At 40.6% G+C, this 25,992-nt stretch overlaps 3 protein-coding genes across 7 annotated transcripts; 2 read left to right on the top strand and 1 right to left on the bottom strand.

Moving 5' to 3' along the window:
• Positions 1 to 246: 246 nt before the first annotated feature.
• On the bottom strand, positions 247 to 4,309 carry LOC113009765 (uncharacterized). Of its 4 annotated transcripts, none has more exons than XM_026148281.2 (8): positions 3,971 to 4,309; positions 3,596 to 3,810; positions 2,645 to 2,755; positions 2,386 to 2,481; positions 2,047 to 2,157; positions 1,815 to 1,932; positions 1,529 to 1,729; positions 247 to 1,442 (listed from the first exon to the last, which is right to left on the bottom strand). In XM_026148281.2, exons 1-8 carry the CDS (start codon positions 4,017 to 4,019, stop codon positions 430 to 432), a joined length of 1,914 nt encoding a protein of 637 aa, XP_026004066.1. In that variant the 5' UTR covers positions 4,020 to 4,309; the 3' UTR covers positions 247 to 429. The 4 variants fall into 4 exon arrangements, with proteins under 4 accessions (XP_026004066.1, XP_026004067.1, XP_026004068.1 ...); XM_026148282.2 differs by having other exon boundaries at positions 2,047 to 2,154; XM_026148283.2 differs by having other exon boundaries at positions 4,001 to 4,309.
• Positions 4,310 to 4,522: 213 nt separating this feature from the next.
• Positions 4,523 to 11,031, top strand: tspan33a (tetraspanin 33a). Its single transcript, XM_026148288.2, has 8 exons — positions 4,523 to 4,791; positions 6,560 to 6,617; positions 6,850 to 6,977; positions 7,273 to 7,347; positions 10,025 to 10,120; positions 10,210 to 10,338; positions 10,433 to 10,591; positions 10,676 to 11,031. Exons 1-8 carry the CDS (start codon positions 4,690 to 4,692, stop codon positions 10,775 to 10,777), a joined length of 849 nt encoding a protein of 282 aa, XP_026004073.1. The 5' UTR covers positions 4,523 to 4,689; the 3' UTR covers positions 10,778 to 11,031.
• A 4,292-nt stretch (positions 11,032 to 15,323) lies between these two features.
• smo (smoothened, frizzled class receptor) lies at positions 15,324 to 25,746 on the top strand. 2 transcript variants are annotated; one of them, XM_026148279.2, is made up of 13 exons: positions 15,324 to 15,988; positions 16,131 to 16,414; positions 18,257 to 18,456; positions 18,593 to 18,802; positions 18,903 to 19,075; positions 19,218 to 19,437; positions 19,550 to 19,673; positions 19,798 to 19,890; positions 20,330 to 20,438; positions 22,058 to 22,243; positions 22,789 to 22,937; positions 23,055 to 23,189; positions 23,319 to 25,746. In XM_026148279.2, the coding sequence occupies exons 2-13, from the start codon at positions 16,153 to 16,155 to the stop codon at positions 23,933 to 23,935; spliced, it is 2,478 nt and encodes an 825-aa protein (XP_026004064.1). In that variant the 5' UTR covers positions 15,324 to 15,988; positions 16,131 to 16,152; the 3' UTR covers positions 23,936 to 25,746. The 2 variants fall into 2 exon arrangements, with proteins under 2 accessions (XP_026004064.1, XP_080147737.1); XM_080291611.1 differs by having other exon boundaries at positions 15,324 to 16,414.
• The last annotated feature ends 246 nt before the right edge of the window (positions 25,747 to 25,992 follow it).

Genomic DNA, 25,992 nt, shown 5'->3' with positions numbered 1-25,992 from the left:
TTTTGACAAGAATGCCAAAAAAAATTCAGTGGCACAAGAACATTCATAGGATTCAGCTCAAAGGGAAGGCTGCAGGTTTCTTAAACAGGGATGAAGTTAGAATAGTTTTACAGAGAGCTGAAAAGTGAAAGTGTTGCATATTTAACCAGCACTCCACCCAGAAAGCTTCATCATCAGATTTTCTACACTACAATGTGAGCGAGTGTAATGGTGTGTGAAACTAAAATGAAATTGACATCGCTGATGGTAAGTATATGCTCAAGTGCACTTTAATGCCTGCCGAATACACTGAAGAAAACAAAGCTTATACTTCCAGCGATTGCATGGTTAATGCTTCCCACACTTATTTCTTCGTACAGAAGGTAGTTCATTCTGGAATTCCAGTTTGAAATATACTTGTTTGACTGACAATAAAATAAGAACTGCAAACTACATGTGGGGTTTATGAGTGGCAAGGTGTCTTTTCAGATTCCCCTGCTGCGAGAATTCTCTCTCGCAGTTTGGACACTTGAATGGTTTCACCCCATTGTGGCTGAGTGTGTGTCTCTTTAGGCAGTTTAACGTAAGGAAACGCTTGGGGCATTCAGAGCACAGGTATGGGCGCTCCCCTGTATGAGAGCGCATGTGGACATTTAGGTGACTTTTGCTGGAGAAACCCTTCCCGCACTGGACGCAGGTGTAGGGCGTCTCCCCCGTGTGAGACCGAGTGTGCAGCAGCAGCTCGCCCGAAGACAAGAAGGATTTCCCGCAAGTGGTGCAGAGGTAGTTTTTCTCCCCTCTGTGCATCTGCATGTGTCTCGTGATGCCAGCTTTGCTGAACCATTTCCCGCAGATGTTGCACAAGTTGGTGGGACCGTTGTGCAGGCGTTCATGCTGCTTGAGTGCATACCTGCACAGGAATCCCTTGTTGCACTGGTTACAGATGAATATTCGTCCTCTCTTATGAAGCCTCTGGTGCTGATAAAAGCCTGATGGGCTGGTGAATCCTTTCTCGCACTGGCTGCAGCGGTAGGGGAAGCTGTGGAGCTTCATGTGAGCCTTCAATTGATTTGGATGTTCAAAGAACTTTTCACACATCGGACATTTGGTTTCTTTCTCTGTGAAGTTTTTGTTCACAGGTCGCGTGCTCAGAAATCTTCTGTCTTCCTGCTTGGGCTCTTTCCATCTACGCTTTTCCTTATTTTCTACATTGTCATTTTTCTGCTTGCATTCCCAGTTTTTAGCCACACTTTTTGGTTCGGTTTTCCTCCGTTTGTCTGAGTCACCTTTTACTTGATTTTTCACAGCATTCTGACGTATCTTCTTCCTGACTTTTTTCCCAGAAAAGTTTGTGTGAATAGAAGCGGTTATCTGGTGCTCACTCTGGATGTGCTCCTGGACTTTTCTCTTTATGCGATGTGTGAATGAGCACTGAGGGCAGATGAATAAACAAGAGAAAGGACCTGAAAACAGTACAAAGCACAGCAAGTCAGAGAGATAAGACTAACTGATTCAAGAGTAATATTGGTCTCCTACTTTTTTTTCTGACCTGGTTTCTTTTTTGGCAGCCAATCATTTGCCGTGACATCAAAGCTTTGACTTGATTCTTCTTCTAAGCCCTCCAGTGATGGTGTTTGTTCTTCACTGTCATGATCTTCCTGACTATAAGCCTCAGTGAACCCCTCTGCGACAATTTGAGAAGGGAGGGCTAGTGTGGACAAAATGACATCGTCCTCACTGCTTGACCGTGCTGTCAGAGAAGAAAGCCCGATAATATTACACATTACTCACTCATTTATAATACTTCATTAAAAAAAAAGAAAAAAGGTTCCCACCTGAACTTAGAGTCCCCGTCTGTCTGTGATGATGCAGCAGGGTCTTCAAACTGAAGGGTTCAGACAGATGGAGTCCAATTTCTTCTGATACAGGTGTTTCATTGAGCCAAGCTGCTGTCTGAGATGGAAAGAAAAGACCACAGAAATGCAGGTTGTAAGAGAACAAAAAATCTTAGAGGTTACAAATTTTGATCTCGTGCTGCAAATTACTTTTGTAGTACTGCTGGAGTACCTGCTGCAGGTCTGGTACTGGCAGCAGCTCTTCAAGTCTGGACAGAAAGATGGACACAAGCTGCTGGATCCTTTGGTTATAGATGGAGCCGTAGTTGGCAGGAAAAACCTCCTAAAGAAATCATATCTGAACTATAGGTTCATCTACTTGATGAGAAGCATAGATTATAGGTTATACATTTAATACAACATGTAAATTATGGTACTGTGTGCAGAAAACGAAAAAAACAGATTGTGGCTACCTTGTGACTGATAAGTTAGAACCATATGAGCCACTGATTGTAGCTAAATCAGAGGCTTCAAAACTTATGACTTGTGAATTTTTCAGAAACCAACTTACCTGAAAAAAGAACTCCTTCTCAAAAGGAACATTCAAAATGTTCTGAACCAGGCTAGCAAAGTTGCTGTATGATGTCTTCAATATATCAGAACTGGCCTGTCAAAAAGAAGACACACAATACAGGAAAAAGGTTTTTTTCTGTATTTTTAATCTATTTTTTCCTAAAGCTCATTGTTTGTCTAATTTTTTGTTTGCTTGCTTTTTTGTCTTTTTAAATTTGGTGATGAAACAGCTCTGAATTGTCTTTAAAAACACCCACCATCTCCTGATTAGAGCTCAGCTCAACACTGCAGGTGTGGACTTTATCTAGTTGACTCTGGATCATCTGCAGGTTGGATACACCATCACCTCGACACAGCTCAAGAACCAGCTGCAAAAAAAAAAGATCACGACATACTGTGGAAAAAAAACGACTGCCACTATGAGCAGAAGCACAATATTTAGGCATGTAATAACAAGCAACACAAAACACTTCAACTTCGAAAGCAACAAAAATGTAATGAATGAAATGATGAATAACAGAACTCGTGCCTTACATTAAGTGCTATGAAAAAGTATTTGCCACCCTCCTGAGATCAGATTTTTGTCTGGTTCTCACACTTACATCAAACAAGTTGCAATATTAGACGAAAATAAGCTGAATAAATAACCTAAAAAAAAAAAAACTTTCAGGGCATGACCCGATAGCTGGACATTCTCCTTTAGGATTTTCTAGAATAGAGCAGAATTCGTGGTTCCACCAATTATAGCAAGTCATCCTGTCCTGAAACAACAAAGTAGCTTCAGACTGTCACACTACCACTTCCATGTTTTACTGTTGGTATGATGTTTTTTTAAAGAAATGCTGTGTTACTTTTATCCCAGATGTAACAAGACTGTTTTGCAACCACCTGGATGAGTTGTCGATGTACTCTTGGAGCACTTTTGGTAGGTTGGCCACACCTGGGAACGTTCACTAATGTTCCAAGTAGTTCAATTAACTACCAAAGCCTTTTAAATGTGGTGAAAATGTAAATTGTGGTTAACAACAATATTCAAAACCTACCATATATATTATTACTTAGACATGCACTAGCACATTAAGGTGAAGGCAGGAAAAAGACCCTCTGAGGGGCCACATAGATAAGTACTACATTAGTATAGGTTATTAATTCCTCATCTCAGCTTCACTGACATTAAAATGTATTTACAGTTGGGACTAATCCCTTACCCTTGCTCTCAGGCCCAGGATGAGCTGAGCCTTCTGGGTGGGACTGAGCAGCTCTGGGACCATCTCTGTTGCCAAACTGATGAAGTCCGCCAGCTTGTCATACTGCATCACTTTGAGCTGCTGCGCTACCTGCCACACGAAGGCAGACATGAGTCTCACTGGAGGGACAAGGAGACGCAGAGAGGCTGGAGGAAGAACACGGTCTGCCGAAGACACTGGAAACAAAGGTTTTGGAGTGAAAGCACCACATAATTTAACTAGAAACTGCAATTAACAGGTTACAGCTATACGAATAGAGAGAATTAGCAACGTTAGCTTAACAGCCTAATTGTTTTAAGAAGGCTTCTCTGAGCTAAAGAAAATAAATAAACCTACTAGCAAACAAACGCGCAACATCGCACAAACCTTCGCTTTTCCACGCCATTTTCGTATTTTATATATTTCTATAAAATTGACTGATTATTACTTCTGCAGACATCCTAATAAACACGGAAATAACCTCTAGGTAAAGCGGATGTTATGACGATATCGTGCCTTCAAAATAAAAGCAGACAGCGAGAGGACAGTTTGAGCTCAAATGTGGTTCACGTTTACTTTTTTCTAATAGACTAGAAAAGAAAAGAAAAATCATATTTTTTTCCATGTGCTATTTTTTGCCCTTTTTTGTCTCTAGTGTTGCATTCATACATGTTTACTTACAATTGGGCTTTTATTTTTGTACTTATTGATAATGTAACCGTTGTTTCCAATTAATAAAATCCCAACTCAGTCTTTTAAATCAGTGCTTGGACCCTGTTAATATCAGGGAACATTTAGTGCAAAAACAAAAACAAAACAAAACAAAAACACACACAACAAAAAAAAAACACAGTGGAGAAAAAATGGGAACACCCAGTTTTTACACACCCTGCTACTATCAACCAGGGTCGGCGGGCAGCTGGGAACTCGTTACCTTACTGTTATGTGTCAGCATGTCAGCAAATCAGTCGTCGTCATCATGCTGAGAGGTGTTCGGTTTAACTTTAGGAAACACCTTTTCCCAGCTTTTGGCTCTTTTTGCGCGCAAACTTGAATAAAGACGCTCACCTGTCGCCATGGCACGAACAAGCAGAGGCGCACCTAGATCTGACGAGGAGTTTACGTTTGTCAGCCCAGCTGTGAAGTACCTGCTGTTCATATTTAATTTTATATTTTGGGTAAGTAATCGCGCGCTATTATAAAAGCATTGACTGACTGATCTCTGCGTGTGGTGACCTTCATTTTAGGAACTCTGTGTGCTGGTTAATCATTTGTCTTTGGAGCTTCCAGGGGACGTTTGACTAACAAATAGTTCAAAGACGTTTATGCTGTGATTTCAGTTATGCCAACCATGTAAGGCATCACTTCCTTGTCAGCGGAACACTTTGCTGCTTTGTTTCACTTAGTTGTTCTTTAACTTTGGTGTTCAGAGTGAAACTGAGGGAAAGAGTAGAAGGGAGAAGGAAGTATGGGTCTCACTCACAAAGGCATACACACAAACAAATACACCAGGTGTTCTCAGCTCAGTGTTTAAACATTGACTAAGTTTTATTCTCACTTTGAAAATCAGGATTGGATTTGGTCACCTCAGTCAGTGCTGTGGTTTGTTTCAGCCACCAGAAAATGTGAACACAAAGGAGTTTTCCCAGTTTCACTGATTTCCTTTTTTGTTACATACTCAATGCCAAGCAAACTTTCAGGGTCAATGTGCTCATGGGGCCACACATTTGTTTAATGTCCCCACCTCACATCTGTTTCCTGACAGAGGTTGTCCCCTGTGCCAGGTTGTGCAGGTGGTGATACATCTCTATTTCAACAAATGACTGAATAACATCATTCAAATTAAAATTCCGCAAATTATGTAAAACTGCGAAGCTCAGAAGGTTGGTTGTAAACAAAACGTTCCCATCAGTGGGTTGCGGTGTCAGGTGACCGTGGGCCAGAACTTAAGGAGATTTCTTACAGCATTTTTAGAGTTGATCTCTTGTTGCAGATTTAACCAGCTGAGGTTTAGATCCATGTGAGGAGACTAACCCTTTTTCAGGAAAATTAGAATGCTTAAACCAAGATCTGACATGAAGTTTTAGTGTTTTTCTTATGTCCTTGCTCAGTGTTTGTAGTGTTTCCTTTGCACATTCTATTATATTTGTAATTGTTTCATTTTTTGCATGGTTTTTTGTTTTTTTTTGTGTATAAGTGTGTCAGCAGTATTGAGGCAGTGCTCGTGTACAAACAGGATAAGTCTGTAAAAACTTGTATGGAATGTGTTGTCATTTCTGCTCCCTCCAGCTACAGTGAGTCTCGTAGTGCGCGCCACTTCTTTTCATGGCAATTACTGACTCGTATGCAGACATGAATTACCTTCCTAATATCACCCCTGTGGGTTTTTTTCCCTTTTTTTCCCTTTGACTGTGAAACTAAACCCTTCCAAAAAGACAAACCTGACCTCTCTCTCCCACCACATTAAGGCGCAGTGTCTGCAGTAACTCGATCTATGTCATTCAGGCTGGGAAGAGTATTTACTATTATTCTATTGAGACTGAGAAAGCAGTGCAGAGTGAAAGAGCCTTTATTTTTTTTAATGAAGTCTGCAGGTTGCTGTAGGTTAATATAGTCAGATTAAAGCAGAGAGACTGGAAGAATCTCCTAGTTTTAACAACCAATTGTTGGTGATGCAGTTTAACACTGATTCAGAGTGAATGTTTCTGGAAAATCATCAGTGCAGCCTTATCGGTGACTCATGTGTAGCCACTGCACATTTTTCTTATTATTGTAATTGAGTGTTCTGGAAAGATGATGATGCACCCTGTACAAGCAGAAACATAAGAGAAATATTTCTTCATATTCCCCTCGAGTGCATATTACACTTCACTTCTAATTTTTTTTTAATTGCCCCAAGGATAAAGAAATCTTGGGTAATCTTTTTTTCTATGTGTTTGTTCTCAGATAATTTCTCTGGTGTTGGTGTTAATCGGAGTGTATGCCCGCATTGTGAAGCACGCAGGTAAAACAATTCTCTATTTATGAAGCATACAGTCTTTTTTAATAACACAGTGGGAGTCCCATCACATATAGGTAGAGTGCTTTTGTTTCTGTAAGGCTTTGTTAGTCCACTTTTTCACTAAAAACATACTTGAAAATGCAGTTTTTGAATTATATTTCCAGAAATGTTTCCCAGCCTGCCCTCTCTGTCTGTGTTATCCTTTGAGTGTCTTCTCTCTCCCCTTCTGCTTTAGAAACAGCGCTCGCATGTCTCGCTGTGGACCCCGCTGTAATGCTGTTGATTGTGGGGGTCCTCATGTTCATCATCACCTTCTGCGGTTGTGTGGGGTCCCTCCGAGAAAACCTCTGCCTCTTGCAAACTGTGAGGAAGAAGAATTTAATGGATTTTAAAGTTTTTATTATATCTTTAAGGGTCCAAATGCACAATCTTTTAAGATCATTGGTTATATTTGTGCTATCTATGCCAAGCAAACAGGTTACACTAGGAAACCATTAAAATATTTTGCTTCTAGAGTTCACTAGTTGTTCTCTGCTTTCTTGCTTAATCTGCACATTTTTTTTACAAGTGAGGCGCTCATAAGCAACAGCTTCATGGAGACACAGGAGGAGGTTTAAATTACAATGTGGTAACGACTGCTCTTTTTCCCTCCTCCCAGTTCTGTATCTGTCTGATCGTGATCTTCATCCTGCAGCTGACTGCTGGTGTCCTGGGCTTCATCTTTTCAGATAAGGTAATCGAACAATATGGACTGTTCTATCAATCAGAATAATGTAAACACAAATGTATTTCAGTTCTCTGTATTCTCAACTCTTTCAAAACTTAAATAGGTTTCTTTTGTTGCTCATTCTATAATAAATAACTTTGGGTGTAATAGTCTTTTGGGGGGCTCTTTATCATTTGATGATTTTTATACAGTTTTGTTTTATGTTTATACAGAATATCAGCACTAGTCATATGAGAGGTTATACAGTAGCTTCACATTAATATAAAACCTTGAAAAGCACGCTCCAAACTGGTGCTTAAGACTACTTCTTTTGCCTATTAATGATGTTGCACATGATATTAATTTTCTTTTAATTAAAAAAAAACCCAACAAACAAACAACGACAACAAATAAAAGTCATTTTAGCTCATCACTAGTTGGTTGCTGTGCAACATGATTATATAATATATTGTATCGTGTATAACTAAGCTTTTGTGGATATAAATTTGACGTGATTGTCGTGAAATAAAAATAGATTGCTTTAAAAACAGGCCATTATTTCCCATTGCTAGGAAGATGCTTAGTTACCTAAATGAAGTTTTTGGATAGAAAGGAGATGTTATTGTTGTAAGATTTAAATGTTGTTTTCAATTTTATCTCACAACTTAGACATTCACATTATTCACACTCTCATAACACGTACATATAGGATCTTGGGGGTGGGCACGCTACACGGACTCCAAATTGCCATCAGGGTGTACACCTCACCCCTGGCATCGTTGCTCACCTCTCAATTTTAAATACACGTAGACATTGAGGGCTATCAGGAGGGGCTGTGCGCTTACCTGCTGCTCTCTGGCAGGTAGCTCCATGTCCTCCTGGGTTTTAAATGCACCTTAGAACACACATGCATCAACACTACATATGAGCGGGCAGAGGGAGGTTTGGAGTCTTCTCACACCCCCGTTCTCTGTGGCCTGCTGGAGCGGGGGGGCTGGGAGGAGGAGTTGGCCGTCCGACTGGGGTCTGGAATGTGGGGCCTCCCTGCTGCTGCGGAGTCGGGGTGGTCTGCATCTCCCCACCGCAGGGAAAAGGGTAACACCACCTGGGTCTGGGTGCAGTTTCCAGCTCAAGGGGTACCTAGACCTGGGGCTTAGAGTACGCTTGGGGAGTGTGATTGTGTGTACAGTGTCTCTTTGTGTTTGTCTCCACGTTGGGTGAGTGTTGAGTAATTGCATATGAGAGCATGAGGGTGGGAATGGATGTTTGTATCTGTGTGTGCCTGTTTGTCTGTGTCCATATGTCAGGTTGGGTATCAGACGCCACCTCTCTGGGGACATCCCAGGTCCTCCAAGGTATGGAGGCCTATCTCCCCCCACCACCACTTCCCCTGCCAGTGGCAGACACCCTCAGACATCGGTGCGTTGGTGGGTCTTTGTGTCCGGGGATGGGAGTCCAGGTACACACCGGCTCACTCCTTGGTGGCTGCTTATCGGGCCCTGGAGCGTGGGGCTCGCTCGGGCCACTTCGGGGGTGGGGTGCCCTCGGCCTCTCGGCCTGGGGCTCGGTCACTCAGGCACGGCTGGCTGCCGGCGGAGCTCCCGGGCACGTCACTGCAACCCCCCCTGGCTTATGCTCTACGGCTGCTGAGTGACCCCTCATCTGGGACTCTCCTCAGCTCTTTCTGGGACAGTGGCGCTGCTGCCCCTCTGTTGGTCTTCCTTGGTCTCTTGTGTTCTGGGGGCCTCTGGATGTCTGGAGTTTTGATCTCCTCCATACCTGCTTCATGCCCTGGAGGACGGGGCTGTGGCTCCCCACACCCTCTAAGAGATCATTACATGTAGGAACCTTTTAAAAACAAACGCGTTCATGCTCACAGGTGTACACACGGGTGCTCACACACACAAACTACACTCTTTTTGGCTCCTACCTTAAAGCACACTGTGCGCTGTCGATCTTACGTGCTGCACAATAATGTTTAATATTTAGTATTTACTGTTATATTCCCATATATCATCATGATGTTGTTTATCCCTTGTTAAATGCTTGTTTTCTTTTTTCTTTCTCAACGAGTGATCCAGGTGATTGATTTATGTATTTTTGTCTGCTTATTTTGTTGGGTTTTGTTTTTTGCCCTTTATCCCCGTCCCTCTTCTCCGCTGTTTTTTTTCCCCTCTTTCTTTCTCCCTTTTCTTTTCCTCATTCAAGTCTGTCCCGTATCTAGAAAGTGAAAATAAAAAATAAAATAAACAATAAAAGGTGAATCAAATAGACCATTACGGCAAGGCTGGGACAGTCCATTCGGTAAAGTAAATCCATTGGGCATCTTTCTTCGCCTTTAGACAATAATTCTGATGGCAAAAGAGCCAAACGGGACAGGCAAAAAAAAAAAAAAAAGATTTAAATATAGGATGATTTTAAAAAGGTTTAGGTTGCTAGGCAACATGATGACGTTACAAAATCTGACGGAGATGAAACTCTTCAAGGCCCTAACATGTACATGTGTGCCACGTTTGGTTGCTCCAAACTCCTGATCTTGTCAGAGTTGGCAGCCAACGAAGCAAACAACACACACAGGGAGAGAGGTTGTGTATTATAAGATGAGAGCGCCCTCTGCTGCACTTTGTCCATATTATTCTAGATTTATTTGATTGTTTTATTTACTTTTTTTATCCATAAAATACTTTTTCATTTTTCTTTCAAGGCAAGAGGTAAAGTGACCGAGGTGATCAACAATGCCATTGTCCACTACAGAGATGATATTGATCTGCAAAACCTTATTGATTTTGGTCAGGAAGAGGTAAGGATTTAGCCTGAAGGTGGAATTGTTGGGGTGATGGCAGCCTTTTAGGTGGCTACTCCATCTTCTGATCTCTTCTGTCTCATCAGTTTGACTGCTGTGGTGCTTTGAGGTACTTGGACTGGTCACAGAACATGTATTTCAACTGCAGCAAGGACAACCCCAGCCGAGAACGCTGCTCTGTCCCCTTTTCCTGCTGTATATTAAGAAATGACACGGTGAACTTGCTTTTAAGAATATGCTGATACTGATCTTTGTGGTTCATTTTTGTTGTTTTTCATGTGTTTTAACTGTGTGCTCGTTTGCGGGCAGGTAATCAACACCATGTGCGGTCACAACATTCAGGAATTGGATTACATCGAGGCTGGAAACCGCATTCACACCAATGGCTGCATAGACAAAATAGTTGATTGGATCCACAGCAACCTGTTCTTACTAGGAGGCATTGCGCTGGGACTGGCTATACCACAGGTAGAGGATTACATACCAACACTCACACAGCTTCTAATAGAAGAGACACATGTTCAACCTTCTGTCATGTTTTCTGGTTTGCAGCTGGCTGGAATGCTTTTGTCTCAGATTCTGATGAACCAGATCAAAGACCAGATCGAGCTGCAGAACTACAACCAGAAACACAGCTCTGACCCGTGGAGCTGATCCAGGAGACACCAAAGTCTGATGAGGAGAACAGGAAGCATGTAGACACCAGCATAATCGGGGTTGATTGGTAGAACTAAACCAATAGAGTCCTTTGAGCCTGTTATGATTCTTGGACAAAGGACACACGGACAGACCAAATGCTGACTTTTGAAAGGGTTACTTTAAAAGCAAACTTTATACCCAAGCAAGGGCAGAAGGTATATTTGGTGCTCAGGATGTTACGTTTTAGTGAGGAGATGCAGTCGAAAATAATCAGAATCAGAATCAGAATCAGAATACTTTATTGATCCCTGGGGGAAATTATTTTTTGTTACAGTGCTCCATTTTAAACCAACATTAAGACAAGACAGACAATACGCTAACTAAGAATAGTACAATATATACATATATATACATACATACATACATACATACATACATACATACATACATACATACATAAGTCACTTATAAATAAATATTTGGAAAAGAAACATGTGTATCTACAAGAATTAAAAAAAATTTATTTTGTGTTATTTTATTACAAAAGTTTTTTTTTAAAAACTTTTTTAAAAAGCAAAAAGCATAATTTTATCATCAGTGAGGTGGCTCTGATTTTTTCAATGTGCTGAAAATTACTGTAAATCACATATTGTTTAATGTCATCCTTTAGAACTGTGTCTGTCACTCAAGTTCAGCATACTTAAAATATGTCTTGAGACAAGGCCAAGCCAATGCATACAGACCATTTTGTGAATAGTTTCTTCCTCTTTCGCAAGCTTGTATTACCTCAATGCTCCAGAACCTCCCCCACCCCATGAACATGTTACAAAGTTAAAGCAATAACATACAGTATGATAAACAGGTTTCGTTCGACAACAACCGCAAGCAAATGTTTACACTGCTGCTCTGACCTTTCACAATCATGCTGCCATGTTGGCCTGCTCAATTGTTCTGCCAAGACCTCACACTGCACATGATGTCATCGCCTCCTTTCATTTTGGCCAGCTGACTGCCTGCATGGCTGTGGAGACGCGGGATTTTCTTGTAGGGTGTATATTGAAATACGTTGCCATTGCAAATAAATGTTTGCCAAACCACACAGTTCATATTCTTGTGTTTGGACTGAACTAGTTTAAATTCTGAATCCTTCTTGCTCTCACTTTATTTTAAAACTAAAATATAGAAGAATTCTTTTAAAAAGAGGAAAACAAATGTCTGGAGTGCTGTTGAATCACCCTCTTGAAGTAGTTATTCGTACAAGCCAGTTTGTACTTTGTGACCCGTCACTGTGCAGACTGACCTCCCCTGACTGAGGGGGGAAAATATTTATTCACTCTGAAAGCAAAGCAAAGTCTGGTTCTATTGAAATGTTTTGTCAGGATTAGCTTCAGCCTAGTCATAAATGTTTACTGCTTCTTGAAGCTGTAAATTTACAGTACTGTGCAAAAATCTTGAGCTACCCTTTTTTTTTTCTTTTTGGTATATTGCTTGGAAAATTGGAAAGGTGTAGCAGTGACTTATCGACACACATGGAAATACAGTATATAAGGCAATTCTAATGAGCTTGCGAGTCAGTATTTGGTATCACTGACTTCATTCTTCAACACAACCTCTATTAAACAAGCTTTCCTATAATTTCTCGAAGTATTCTTCAGGAATAATTCTCCAGGCTTCTTGAAGGGCATTCAAGTCAAGGCAATGGTTGTCTGTCCCTGTGTGTTGGCCTTGCGACAGACTGGCGACATGTCCAGGGTGTACCCCGCCTCTCACCCTATGACAGCTGGGATAGGCTCCTGTGAACCTGAAAAAGGATAAGCGGAAGCGAATGGATGGATGGAATTTTGAGGTGCAGATTCTGGGGGTAGGCAACTCCAGGCCTCGAGTGCCGGTATCCTGCAGGTTTTAGATCTCACCCTGGGTCAACACACCTGAATCAAATGATAAGTTCATTACCAGGCCTCTGGAGAACTTCAAGACATGTTGAGGAGGTAATTTAGCCATTTAAATCAGCTGTGTTGGATCAAGGACATCTAAAACCTGCAGGACACCGGCACTCGAGGCCTGGAGTTGCCTACCCCTGGTCTAGTCCATGAGTCAAAGTGTTCTAGTTGATATTGCATGCACAACTGGAATCTGAGGTTACATTTCCAGGTACATAATTCCATCAATGTTGACACAATCTCCAACACCACTGGCTGAAATGCAGTCCAAACCATGACACAGCCTCCACTGTGTTTTACAGATCCCAGTAGACTACTGGACCTCTCTCCTGACCTCCATACATATTGATAATGATTTGAACCAAAAATTTCAAATTTTGATTTAACCCTCCCAAGGACCTGTTTCCTCTGATTTTTCAGTCTGATGTTTAATTTGGCAGACCTCAGCCTTTCTTTACTTCTTTTTTTCTATTTCCTCTGTTCCTTAAGGACATGGCTTTCAGGTACTGTTCATCTGTTCTAGATATTTTTTAGCCCACCTGTTCAGTTTTCTCAAAATGTTTCAGTTTTCAGCTAATTGCTCTTTGGGAATCACCTTGTTGGGGCAGAAATACTATTTTATCCCTGTAAACTGTGTTATTGTTGCCATTTTTATAGATATAGATTCTGACAGGCTACTATGAATAAAGTGTCTAAAGATCCTATTTGAATTTTGGTCTTTACCAAGTTGTCTGTTAAATGTAAACACATTTTGAGTTAGGGGAGTTTAGGGGGTTAAATCAGTGGTAAGTGGTTTAACAAACAACAAGTCCTCTGAAAATGGTAAGGTACAAGGAGCGAACTCCTTGGAAGCAAAGAAAATGAAAATGGGGAGTGGCTCGAGACTTTTACACAGTACTGTACATATTCATTAAAAAGAAATGACACAAATCCTGTTCCCTAACTGGAAGAGTTAACTGGCACAATTTTTACTTCTTACCCAGGGAGCTTTGCGTGGCCAGAAGTCTAATGTAACTGTGAAGAAGCAAACACCAACATGACCTCTTATCTCCACCCCATTTCTCTCCCTGGCAAATGAAAACCTCTGAGGAGATCTCAACTTCAAACCTGATGCCTGTGATGTTTAGGAGCGCACACAGTCCTATGTTTGTAGCAGCCTTTTTTTTTTCTCCCAATTTAAACATGACATGTCTTTGTGAGTTTAACTCCCCTCTTAGATTCTCACTTCATTAGCACTTTTCAGAGACCTGAAATTATGTAATTATGCAGAATAAACTGATGACAAAGTGACAGTTCAAACCGCAGTATATCGCTCCGTAGGTGTCCCTTATTCTAGTCAGTGAATCAGTGTGTACATGAGAGTTGGAGTGAGTGTGTGTTGGCCTGGGCTCCAGTGCTCTGTGTGTGGTCCCCGCTCCTCTGACTCAATGAGGCAGCCGTGTTACTGTAGGTTTTAAAGAGGCCCAGACGTGCATTACACACACACACACACACACACACACACACACACACACACACACACACACACACACACACACACACACACACACACATATTCAGGACAGAGCAGAGCTAACCCAGATTCACTGCGAACACAAAGCATCAGCAGTCATCCAAATACCACAAGTGCACTCTCCAATTAGAGCAATATCAACAACATGGTGGAGTTTTGACATTTTAGGTATGTGCTTTTTCTGGTATCCCGCCATAGTCAAAAGAAAAGAACGATAAGTGGATGAGCCTAAAATAATTTGACTGTGTGAGTTCTGTCCGTGTGTTTGTGTTTTTATTAACAGTATAGCCACCTTAACCAGAAAAGAGGAAATTCAGACCATTATGAGTGTCCCAAAGGAAACTAATTTTGAGTTGTGCCCCTCCCTCTCTCTCCCATACACAGATATTCCGATGTCATAATCGCTAAGCCTTCATGTAAACAAATAATAATCCCACACGATTAATAATAAAGGTTGTGGCTGGTGAGCACCGTAAGACATTTTATTTTCACTTGAAAGTCTTATGTAATGCCTGCACATGTACATTCCAGTGCAAGGAGTGTTTACTCTGCATAACTGTGACCAAAAAACAAATGTCATCAGCACAGATCAGCCTGCACGTACACTTTCTGTACATCCAACGTTCTCCATGTGTGACCTGCAGGTAAGTGGCTGCTCTAGAAAGCATTTTAAGCACCCACTGTTCTTCATTTCATCCACAGTTCATGTTATAATATAAAAACAAACGGTTGTATTACCAATATACATACTTTGAAGAGATGCATTACAAATGCTGGACATGCTGATGTTCTACACTTACACTCTGTGATCAGAACTTTGAGAAACCCTGATTTCTATTCCACTGTTAACACTGTTGTTGCAAAATGCATAGAAATACCATACCCATACATATTTCTTATTATTTCTATTTGTGTATCCTATTAGCTTGTGATTTCGTACCTATTCAAAGATAATGAAAAAGCTCATAACAGAATTATGCAGGGGCTGTTGTATATGCAATGTAATTAAAATTGCTCTGAAAATGTCTGAGGGTCACCTGGGATCCTACATGGGGATGAAAGAATGCAAATATTTCATCTTTACTCCCTTCACATTGTCAATAAGAATAAATTACAAAACCCTTCTCACATGAGAGTTAACCTGTCAGACCGGAGAGTCGGTGCTGTTTTGGGGTGGTGGTCCTCGAGATGAGAAACTCTGAGAAGGTCTGCCATAAGGCACATTCTTCTACTTGCAGAGGGGGATGGGAAGGGAGGTTTTGTTGCCCTGGCTTTCCCCCACCATGTGCATACCAGAGATACAAAAAAAAAACCCCCAACAACCAGCAGACAGTGAGTGCAGCTCACAGGGACTTAACAAAAACCTCTCATCAGACACTTCACCCGGAGAGAAACACTTCTTCAAACTCATACAGAGATATAGGATAATTTATCACCTTATTTTTCTGCCACTATAAAAAAAGAGGGGGGTTTTGGAGAAGGGGTGGCGCATGTGAGCTGGAGATCCTATTACAGAGATCCAGACTTTTTCATGGCAAGTTTTTTTGGAAGTTGGGGGAGGGAAGAAGAATCTGCAACTTTCCTATCCAGCTTAAACGACACAAATGGATACTTTATTACCGCTCTAAGATCACCATCCGCGTTTTCAACACATGAGGACATTTTGCGCGGCGGTTAGATTTTGGATAATGAAGGAATTCGGGAAAAGCCAAAAGGGATCGGATGAGAAGTGCAGAATGAAACAGTTTGGAAGGACTTCGGGAAAACTTTAAAGTTAGTTTTTTTAATTTACCATGCCGCTTTTGGAAACCTATCCTAAATCTAAAGAACAGAGCAACCCATCTTGGTCTTTCTGCACATTAGTTTGCTGAAGCACAAGAAAACAAAGTGATTTTTTTCTCCCTTTTTTGCGCAGTTGAATCCCCCCCCCTTCCAAGATGTCTTCCAAGAGTTGGAGCTCCATTGTTGGATTTTACGGGATGCTTTGCATCTGGGCTGCCTGGCTTTCTGGCTGCGGGGCAGTGCTCTCTCCAAACGGGACGATATTTGAGGATACCTGCAAGAAAACCACAACTTGCGAGGTGCTTAAATATAACACGTGTTTGGGATCGCCTTTACCATACAGTCACACTTCTCTGATCCTGGCGGAGGACTCCAGCACCCAAGAAGAGGCTTTTGAGAAGTTGACCATGTGGTCCGGTATGATTTGAAAATCATAATTCATATTTGCTACTTTAGTACGTTTGTCTTTTATGTCAGAGAAGTCAGTTTCTTGATACCGCATGTAAATAATTAAGAAAATGCTTTTTTCTTTTTCTTTTTTTTGTAGTAACAATTAACTCATTTAGCTTTTTAATAAGCCGAAACTCTGAAAATTGGCCGTTTTTCAGTCAATATACCGTATTTATCAGTATTTACTTTGTATTGTTCTATTGAGATAAGATGTTAAATGCATGATAACGGCCTGCTGTGACAATTCACAAGTACTCAGGAGGTTTAAGTAATGGAAAAGATCCTCGAGAGGAAAAGAGGGGTTAAAATCCATTAAAGGTAACAAAGGACAATCATTCAAAGATGTTAAGAGCGGAAACAAATGAAGACCGGCTGATAAAAGGGTTTTTAGATATTCCGCAAGAAGACTTTGACCTTCATAAACTCTCACTAATGACCTGTCAGTACCAGGCCAGCCTCACAGATCTTAAAGAGTATCATTTGTCTCGATTTTTACTAATTTAGAAAATCATTCTTGTAAACAATAATAAAAAAAATTGCAAGTATTATAAGGTGAAGTCTGTAACCATGCCCGTACATAAGTGTTACACGGATGGAAAAATAAACTTTTTTAATTTGTAAATTTTTAATCCCAAGTTTTTATCATCTAGACTATAAACTGACCTATAATTGACGTCACGAAATCTCACTTTGTCAGACTGCCAAACCTCAAATCTACAATAATCAGAAACAATTTTAGCCATAAGACCTGTAAGACCTCTATGACTTGATGCAACATAATTATAACAATTATGTATACTGTATACAGTATACACAGGGTGTTCAGTTACTGTTAATATGTTCCATTAATAATTCTATTTTGAAAACTGTGAAAGGGGCTATTTTGATATGAAGCATATATCTCTTATAAAACACATTTAAAACATATACATTTTATATGGGAGGGAATGTGGTAGTTTTCATTTTCAGTCACACAAAATGATTTTTATGTCATTTTTTTGTCCATATGTGTTTTATTTATTTTATATATTCATTTATTTATGTCTGAGCAACAGTCAAGAAAAGTATGCAGTTAACTACCTGCTGGAATTTGAACTGAATTGAATTGAGCCGTTATTTGTCACTTGCAGTTGCCTGCCAGCGAAACTGGCACTGCATCATTTGTGCAACTTAAGGAACTTGTGAATTGGCCATAAACACACAGTAAAAGACTGTCTGAAACGCAATAAATACAAAAAAAATCTTATGTTTAATGTTCTGTTCAATGAAAAATGAAAAGAGCTCAACAGTAGCAACAATCTTACTACAAAATGAGAAAACACCACCAACTTAATGCTGCTTCCTTAGCACCTTATCCCTTCACATATCTGGAGAATAAATGTAATATGGACGCCTCAATATTTGTTTATTCATCATATGTTGTCATTGCAATATTGAACAAAACATTGAACATTGTAGATTTTTCTCATATTGTACAGGCCCACCTTCTCTGTTTTCCACTGACTGAGTTGTGGATTACTCGATTAATTGCTATTGTACAAATAGAACATGCAAATTAAAAGAATCAGATTCAGTCAGTCATATTCAAAGTGAATAATTTCTTTTTCCCTTTTTGCATAACTTCTCTTAATATGTACATCTCCACCTCCGGCTCTTGGAAATTGATAGGAAGTGTATAACGATCATCACTGTCATCATCACTGGTCTCATAAATCTAACTACTCATGGGATCATTGTCATTCTTGTGGTGAATCTATCATCTCTAAGTTAAATGCCACAGGAAGTTTCAGTTTTGTTTTTGTGTCCTAGGTTTGCGGAATGCCCCTCGCTGTTGGTCGGTCATCCAGCCTCTGCTCTGCGCCGTCTACATGCCCAAATGCGAAAACGGCCGAGTTGAACTGCCCAGCCAGAGCCTCTGTCTGACTACACGTAGTCCATGTAGCATCGTGGATCGGGAGCGAGGCTGGCCCAGCTTTCTCAAATGTGACAAATTCCCTGTGGGCTGTTCGGTATGTTCAATTGTCATGTAATGTCATGTGAGACTTTTTTTAAAAGTCCGGGCTCAGAGGTCAGGGTCCAGTAAACAGCAATGATTTCAAACTGTTAGGCAGCTGTAAGACTACCCATTATATCCTCTGTTTGCAGAATGAGGTGCAAAAGCTGAAGTTCAACACATCGGGCCAGTGTGAAGCTCCTCTGGTGAAGACGGACATTCAGTCGAGCTGGTACAAGGACGTGGAGGGCTGTGGTATCCAGTGTGACAATCCTCTGTTCACTGAAGAGGAGCACAATGACATGCACGCCTACATCGCTTACTTTGGAACCATCACCCTCCTCTGCACTTTCTTTACCCTGGTGAGACAAACTATAACGGTATTCATTTTTGGGGGGGATTGGGTCACATTTAACTTAAGCCACATTCTCGCTTTGTTAATTATTTCTCTTTATTTTTCAGGCCACATTTCTTGCAGACTGGAAAAACTCCAACCGCTACCCAGCTGTCATTCTCTTCTACATCAACGCCTGTTTCTTTGTGGGCAGCATCGGCTGGCTGGCCCAATTTCTGGATGGCGCACGTGAAGAGATTGTATGCAAGAGCGACAACACGATGCGACTCGGGGAGCCCTCGTGAGTGCAAAACCTCGATCTCAGCGTTAAATATGATACGATTTCATGTGATTTTTTCCCCCTCCGCATGCCCCCCCCCCAAAAAAAGAAAAGAAAAAGAAAAAAAAAAATCACAGAAATTCTCTAATCTTGCTCTTTTCAGGTCTTCGGAAACGCTGTCATGTGTCACCATCTTCATCATCGTCTACTACTCCCTGATGTCAGGTGTGATTTGGTTTGTCATGCTGACATATGCCTGGCACACATCCTTCAAAGCTCTGGGCACTACTCACCAGCCACTGTCTGGTAGAACCTCTTACTTCCACATGGTCACCTGGTCCATCCCCTTTGTCCTCACTGTGGCCATCCTAGCAATCGCTGAGGTGTGTATGAGGCTTTTCACTAAAATTCCTCATTCTTTGAGATTTTAAAATGTTTTACAACTGAGGTTGGTCAGTTTTATGATTCCTTTTGTCTATGCCTGGTTGTCTAAAGGTTGACGGAGACTCTGTGAGCGGGATCTGTTTTGTGGGCTACAAGAACTACAGGTATCGCGCTGGCTTTGTGCTTGCACCCATTGGAGTGGTGCTTGTTGTTGGTGGCTACTTCCTCATTCGCGGTGAGTTCCGAAGAACTGGTTTGTCATGTTTTGAGCTCAAAGAGCTAAAAAGAGACACAAACTGTCATAAAAGTTACTCTTTAATCTTTGCAAAGACTTAATTAAAACATTTCTCTGTTTCTAGGTGTTATGACATTATTTTCCATCAAAAGTAATCACCCCGGTCTCTTGAGTGAGAAAGCAGCGAGCAAAATCAATGAGACTATGCTGCGACTTGGTAAGTTCTCTACTCTCGCCTGATCAATATCAGAGAGAAACCATCCTGAGAGTTGAAACCTGGGCTTAACTGCTTGTTCATCATAGAAATCAGGCATTTTAATAATGCAGGGGCGTAATTTCCTGGGGGGTTATGACCCGCCCCCCAAGTAATCAGACCCAACCAATATACCCCCCCCAATAAAATTATGAATTATCTTGCACAAATAGGCTGTTGATTTTCTTTACTTCTTTACTTTTCTGTACTATTTCAGTTATTACCAGAAAAATAGTTGCATGTTTAATCATCTGCCATTTGACCCCCCCTCCTCATGTTCAGCACAAAGTTACGCCGATGTAATAATGCATTAAGGTTTCTTATTCTGTATGATGTATACAAGGAGCAAAGCGACTAATACCTTACATATAATTTGTTGTCCTTGTGTTTCTTTACGATACAGGAATATTTGGATTCCTTGCCTTTGGTTTTGTCTTTATAACCTTTGGCTGCCACTTTTATGACTTCTTCAACCAAGCTGAGTGGGAAAGAAGCTTCAGGGATTATGTGCTGTAAGTTGTGTTTTCTTTTAGACGGAAAACATATAATTTTATGTGTTTTTACTCCTCACACTAACAAAGTCACCACTGCTATTGCACAGCATATTACCCTTTCCACCTTAAAGGGACCACAATGCCAGGCCCAGGATGCATATCTCCTAAAAAATAAATAAATAAATACCTGAATTTTTCCAAATATGTCACATTAATTTAAAGTAAACCTATTATGCTAATTTCTATCTCCATATATTTATAATTGGAATCTATTAGAGTACCTTTGGATAAATTGTCACTATAGCCTGACCGATTTTTAAGACCAATATTTGGTGATTTAAACATTCCATATATTGGCTGATTTTTTTTTTCTTTCAAACACAAAACACATAAATAGTTTCCCCCAATATTTGTTATTTGTTGTTATTTATGAGTCCTAACATAATATGATAATGCAGTTTAAAAGTACTCTTCCTTTATCGTTACCAGTCGTTGATTACTTGTTTACACCCTGCCTGAGTCTACTTGGATCAGCTGGTTATTGTGCTGTGTTCTTCCCGAAAATGTGTTGTCAATAGGGAGGTTGCAGAGTTCCCTCTGGTGGACAAACTAAGCAACACTTGTTACATGCTTAAAGGCGGTTTCTTCCATATGTTTTATACCACAAAAAATGTATCGGCCATTAAAAATCCCAGTCCCAATATATTGGCAAATAGCTAATATTGGTCCACTAATATTGGCTCCACTCACAGTATTTAACGTTTGCAGACCCTCATGGAGACCTGCTCCTCTCCCTTTAAGGCAACTTTCTTTTCATTGGCTACCCCTTGTAAACAGATGGTTGAATGGAAGGTGATCGGGGTGACCATATTAAGGATACCCCTTCTCAGTGACATCATACACTGAGCAGTCTGAGGCCTGAGATTTTGGCTCTCCTTTTAGGATTTAACCAGCTGATCTCTTGCTGATTAGGCCAATGTGCAGCTACCTGTGAGAACTAATTAACCAAAGCATGTTAATATCATGCATTAGTTCATTTCTGTTGCATTGACATTTAGTTGTTGTTTAAAAATTTTAGAAAAGGTAAAATAACATTAGTTTTTATGCTATTAATCTTTTATTTATACACTCATTATGCACCAAAGTTTTGATTAGGTGGAACTAAAATGGTCAGTGGTAGCGATCAGTATGGAGTCATTCGAATCCTTGTCTGGACTGAAGGAAGTTTTACCTTACAGTTTTGCAGCAGTTCAAGTCCTAAGGTGTTAAAGTTTACACCTGCTTGCTTCAAAAGCTGCTTTATACCTCAGCACTTCTCAGTTTCACCCTCCGCATCCAGTCACACACAGATATCCACAACCTGATGCACACTCCAAACCGCCATCTAACCACTCAGCATGAAGCAGTGAATGCAGCCCTCTTTCCCCACCGTGTTGACACTGGCTGGACTGGAATGAATTTTGCCTCAAAAATGTAAACCACTCTCTCCCCACCCTAACATGTAAAAGACCTTCTTATTAACCAGATCCAGCATTTGAATGCACCTCAGTCATATGACTAGCTAGAAGGTGTGGGAGGCACACACTGTGGGCACTGTTGGAGACACAGACTAATCGTCTCTGTCGTATTTTCAACAGGTGTGAGGCCAACGTGACAATCGCCTCTCAGACAAACAAGCCCATCCCAGAATGCACCATTAAGAACCGCCCCAGTCTGATGGTGGAGAAAATTAACCTGTTTTCCATGTTTGGGACGGGTATCGCCATGAGCACCTGGGTCTGGACCAAAGCCACCATCCTCATCTGGAAACGCACCTGGTGCAAGTGAGCAAGTTAACACAAACTTCTGCAAACACGTATCTGGTGTTATGGCTATAGCAGTGAAGAGATACTGTAGGTTAGGATGATTATTTGCCCTTTTTTAATGTTCTTTTAAAAAAAATTAGCAACAGTCTGTTTTTAAAATCATTGTTACACGCCTGTCCATATTAATATGTACAGTGATAGCGGTGTGTTAAATGCCTGCTCTTTGTCCAAAATAACTGAAAAGTTTGGATTGTATCCCCATCACTTCAAAGTATGAAGACACGCACATGCATTTAGTCCTGTTGTGTACCCCCAGTGCATGCATTTCAGTTTGCACTGTTGACTTTTTGGGGGGTTTGCATTTTCAGTCGAGGCCAAGGCTTTCTTACTCTGTATTTTTCCATGACAGAGCTTGATTGATGATTTTAGCATTTTATCTAAGGTCAAATGGCAGCTGTTGGATTGCAAAACATTAGGTCTCAATCTCTTGCTATCAGTGGATCAGGACTGAATTTTTGTTGTCAGAAAAATTAATGTAGCCATCCGTCATTCTACTTTGCCAGGATCATCGGCCGTAGCGATAATGAACCGAAGAGGATAAAGAAAAGCAAGATGATCGCCAAGGCATTCGCGATGAGGAAGGAGCTCCACAAAGATCCAGAGAAAGAGCTGTCCTTCAGCATGCACACCGTGTCCCACGAAGGACCAGTGGGTGAGTATATCATTGAGCTAATTCAGATAAATACATCTGAGTGCAGAGATGTCATTGTATTGACCAGTAAATGGGGTTAGGGTTAGTTAGGGTTAATTTTTTTCTTCTTTTTCATAGCCGGAATCAATTTTGACCTAAACGAGCCATCAAATGACATGTCATCAGCTTGGGCACAGCATGTGACAAAGATGGTGGCCAGGCGAGGTGCCATCCTCCCACAGGACATTTCTGTTACTCCCACTGGTACACCAGGTGAGCTCCGGAGACCATGATTCTGGCTTTACACCAACTCCCTTGAATATAAATTTCAGATCAGATGTTCTAGACCTTGGGTTTAAAAAAAAAAAATCGTAATCTTTACTTTCTATTATTTTGTCACAGTGCCCCCTCCAGAGGAGAGGAACCGCCTGTGGATGGTGGAGGCCGAAATTTCACCAGAAATGATAAAGAGGAAAAAGAAGAAGAAGAAGAGGAAGAAGGAGGTGCGTCCGGTTGAGGAGATGGTGGACCACCAGGTTTATCGCCAGCGTGAGTTTGGTCGCAGCTCAGTGCCCCGTCTGCCCAAACTGCCTCCTCATCCAAGCCTGGTTGCCAATCTGCAGGAACAGCAGAGACAACAACAGAAGATTGAGGAGGAAGTTCTGCCTGGGTCTTACCCAGACTTCCAACCTTCGCGCCGTCTGTCATGCGAGGAGAAGTGTCCCTACCTGCAGTACCAGACCAGCCAGAATGGCTATGGCCACAGCATGCTGTCTGACCCCCTGACCTTCAGAGATCGTCCAGAGGATCTGGGTCTTGGTCCGCGTTACCCTCCCTCCAATTGGCAGCCTAGTGCGTCTTCACGCTACCCTGGAAATATGGATATCACTGATGGAATATCAGAAAGAATGGCCCACGTGGCTCGGGTACCAGCAGGCCGGAGGGCTGGTTACGGACCCATCCACTCCAGGACCAATTTAATGGAGGCGGAGCTTATGGACGCTGACTCTGACTTCTAAAATCATAGCTGAAATAGACTGTTTTAAGGTGTACGTACATAGCAAGGTAAAAAAAAAAAGTGCTGGATACTTTCGCAAATTCTTACTAAAGTGCAGCAAAATCCCAATGCCTGGACGTTAAGATGGAACAAAGCTGGTCATTTTTTTTTTCTTAAAAAAACGCAAAGGGATAAAATAGAATAAAAAGTGTTGTGTATAAGAAATTATTTTTATATTTTATTTGTGTCCAGTAACATTTTAAAAGCAACTCCAGGATGATAAGTCAAATAAGGCAGCTAAAACCGTACATGGCTTGAAACAATACAGAAACCCAGATGTCTTTATCCTGAAGCACCGACTCATTCGTCCGCCTGCATCAGCTCCAACCTGCTGGTTACAACTTCAAGCTCTGTGTGTTACGGTGGGACCCGACGCTCCGATCGGTGCCAGTCAAGGATGAATTAACCAGGTTTACTTTTCCTGGGATTATCAATGAATGACTTCTTTAAAAAGATTTCACCAATTCTAGAAGACTATTTTAAAATGCCTTTTTATTGTTGTTGCTATATTTAATATTTTTTATTGACGTCTTATGTCACGAGTATTTCATCACTCCTAGGGCAGCAGAAGCTGCATAATGCTGTTTATCGCAAGTCTTCTCTTGTATTATATTTTAATGTTTTGCTCTATCTTCAAGCTACTATATATCTATTAATTGTTTGTTCTTATGTACAGTTGGGGTACTAACCATTACCCACACGCCCCCTTACCCTATAAATACTAATAATTGCTAAATGCTAAATGTTCGCACTTCCTGAAGAATTTCTAATACACACTGGGACTAAAATGAAATTAGATCCACATACGATAACTCATAGCTTCTTTTACACTTCATTTTTGATGCCTTAAATAGTAAAGCCTTTTTTTTCTTTTATTAAATAAGCTACTGTAACTGTGTAGTTATATGTACACACTCTGTTGCCTGGTGCAATAATTCTACACTTTCTGCTTTGATTGGAGGAAAACTTACTTTACAGTTTTGCTGCATTGGACTGAAATGAATGGCTCTCTTTTACTTGTACATTTCAACTTTTCTTCTACATTTTTTTGCAGCTGTATTTCTACTTTTTCTTATTCTGTTGTAAATATTAAGTCAAAACTGCATCCTCCTCAGTTCAGTTAAAAAAATTTGATAATGCTCCACAAGGAGCTTATTCAGATCTGAAAATAAAAAGTGCAGAATTTTCCATCTCTCTCTCTCTTTCTGTGTGTACTGTATTAGCTGCTCATAGATTTCTCAATCTGTTATATTTCCAATGTACAAATCACTCGATTCTTCTGCTTGCATGATGTTGAACAAAAGGGAAGAGTCAACTGCTCTATAAAAGAAAAAAAAATCTGCCGCTGTACTCGTGCTGTAACCAAATGATCACCTACTATCGTCACGTGTGTTTACACTTACTGTGGATAAATGATGCTGAAGTAAACTGTGTTAAATCGCTACTTAGTCAACACAGATAAATTTTGTTACATAGAAGTGTATGAGAATTATTTATGTTATTAGTAGTTGCCACACTGCCACACTATGAATTCAATAACAAAAAAAAAGCTGATGTCCACCTAAAAAGTTTGTGTTAAAAAAAAAATAGAAATGAGGATTACTTTTGAAAAGTAATAATTTCTGTTTTTTGTAAGCTGTCTGAAGATTAACTGTGGCGCTTTGTGTGTTTAGTCTCCAAACTGAGTATAAGAATACTGTCACTTTTACTGTGCAGCTGTATTTTCTTTTGTTTTGTTTTTATATGTAAATAAAATTTTAGTGAAAAGTGAAACAGATATGTGCATTTTTTTTCTTCGTGTTTTGCCTTTTGTAACAGTTGTAATCTCCGCTACGACTCGAGGACAGGAACTTTTATGACATCCCATTCCAAATCGTTCCACGTTTGCAGCTACAATAATTTTTACTCTTCCAGGTTTTCTACAAATTTTTGGGCAGTGTGTAGGTGTAAAATTTTAGCCCATTCTCTGTTCTACTTCATTCCAAAGTGGTTGCAAGGAAGGAGGTCAAGTTCTTCTAC

This window comes from Astatotilapia calliptera, chromosome 17, assembly GCF_964374335.1.
Source record: "Astatotilapia calliptera chromosome 17, fAstCal68.1, whole genome shotgun sequence".
NCBI classification, from domain to species: domain Eukaryota; kingdom Metazoa; phylum Chordata; class Actinopteri; order Cichliformes; family Cichlidae; genus Astatotilapia; species Astatotilapia calliptera.
The sequence above is the reverse complement of the archived record's forward strand: the minus strand, read 5'-3'. Positions and strand labels throughout refer to the sequence as shown.

Coding starts and splice junctions, on each gene's coding strand:
- tspan33a (XM_026148288.2), top strand. CDS start 4,690: ATGGCACGAACAAGCAGAGGCGCACCTAGATCTGACGAGGAGTTTACG. Junction 6,618..6,849: donor CCGCATTGTGAAGCACGCAG/GTAAAACAATTC, acceptor CTTCTGCTTTAG/AAACAGCGCTCGCATGTCTC. Junction 6,978..7,272: donor ACCTCTGCCTCTTGCAAACT/GTGAGGAAGAAG, acceptor CCCTCCTCCCAG/TTCTGTATCTGTCTGATCGT.
- smo (XM_026148279.2), top strand. CDS start 16,153: ATGTCTTCCAAGAGTTGGAGCTCCATTGTTGGATTTTACGGGATGCTT. Junction 20,439..22,057: donor AGCTTCAGGGATTATGTGCT/GTAAGTTGTGTT, acceptor TATTTTCAACAG/GTGTGAGGCCAACGTGACAA. Junction 23,190..23,318: donor TACTCCCACTGGTACACCAG/GTGAGCTCCGGA, acceptor ATTTTGTCACAG/TGCCCCCTCCAGAGGAGAGG.
- LOC113009765 (XM_026148281.2), bottom strand. CDS start 4,019: ATGGCGTGGAAAAGCGAAGGTTTGTGCGATGTTGCGCGTTTGTTTGCT. Junction 2,158..2,385: donor AGAAGGAGTTCTTTTTTCAG/GTAAGTTGGTTT, acceptor TGATTTCTTTAG/GAGGTTTTTCCTGCCAACTA. Junction 1,933..2,046: donor CAGTACCAGACCTGCAGCAG/GTACTCCAGCAG, acceptor TTTCCATCTCAG/ACAGCAGCTTGGCTCAATGA.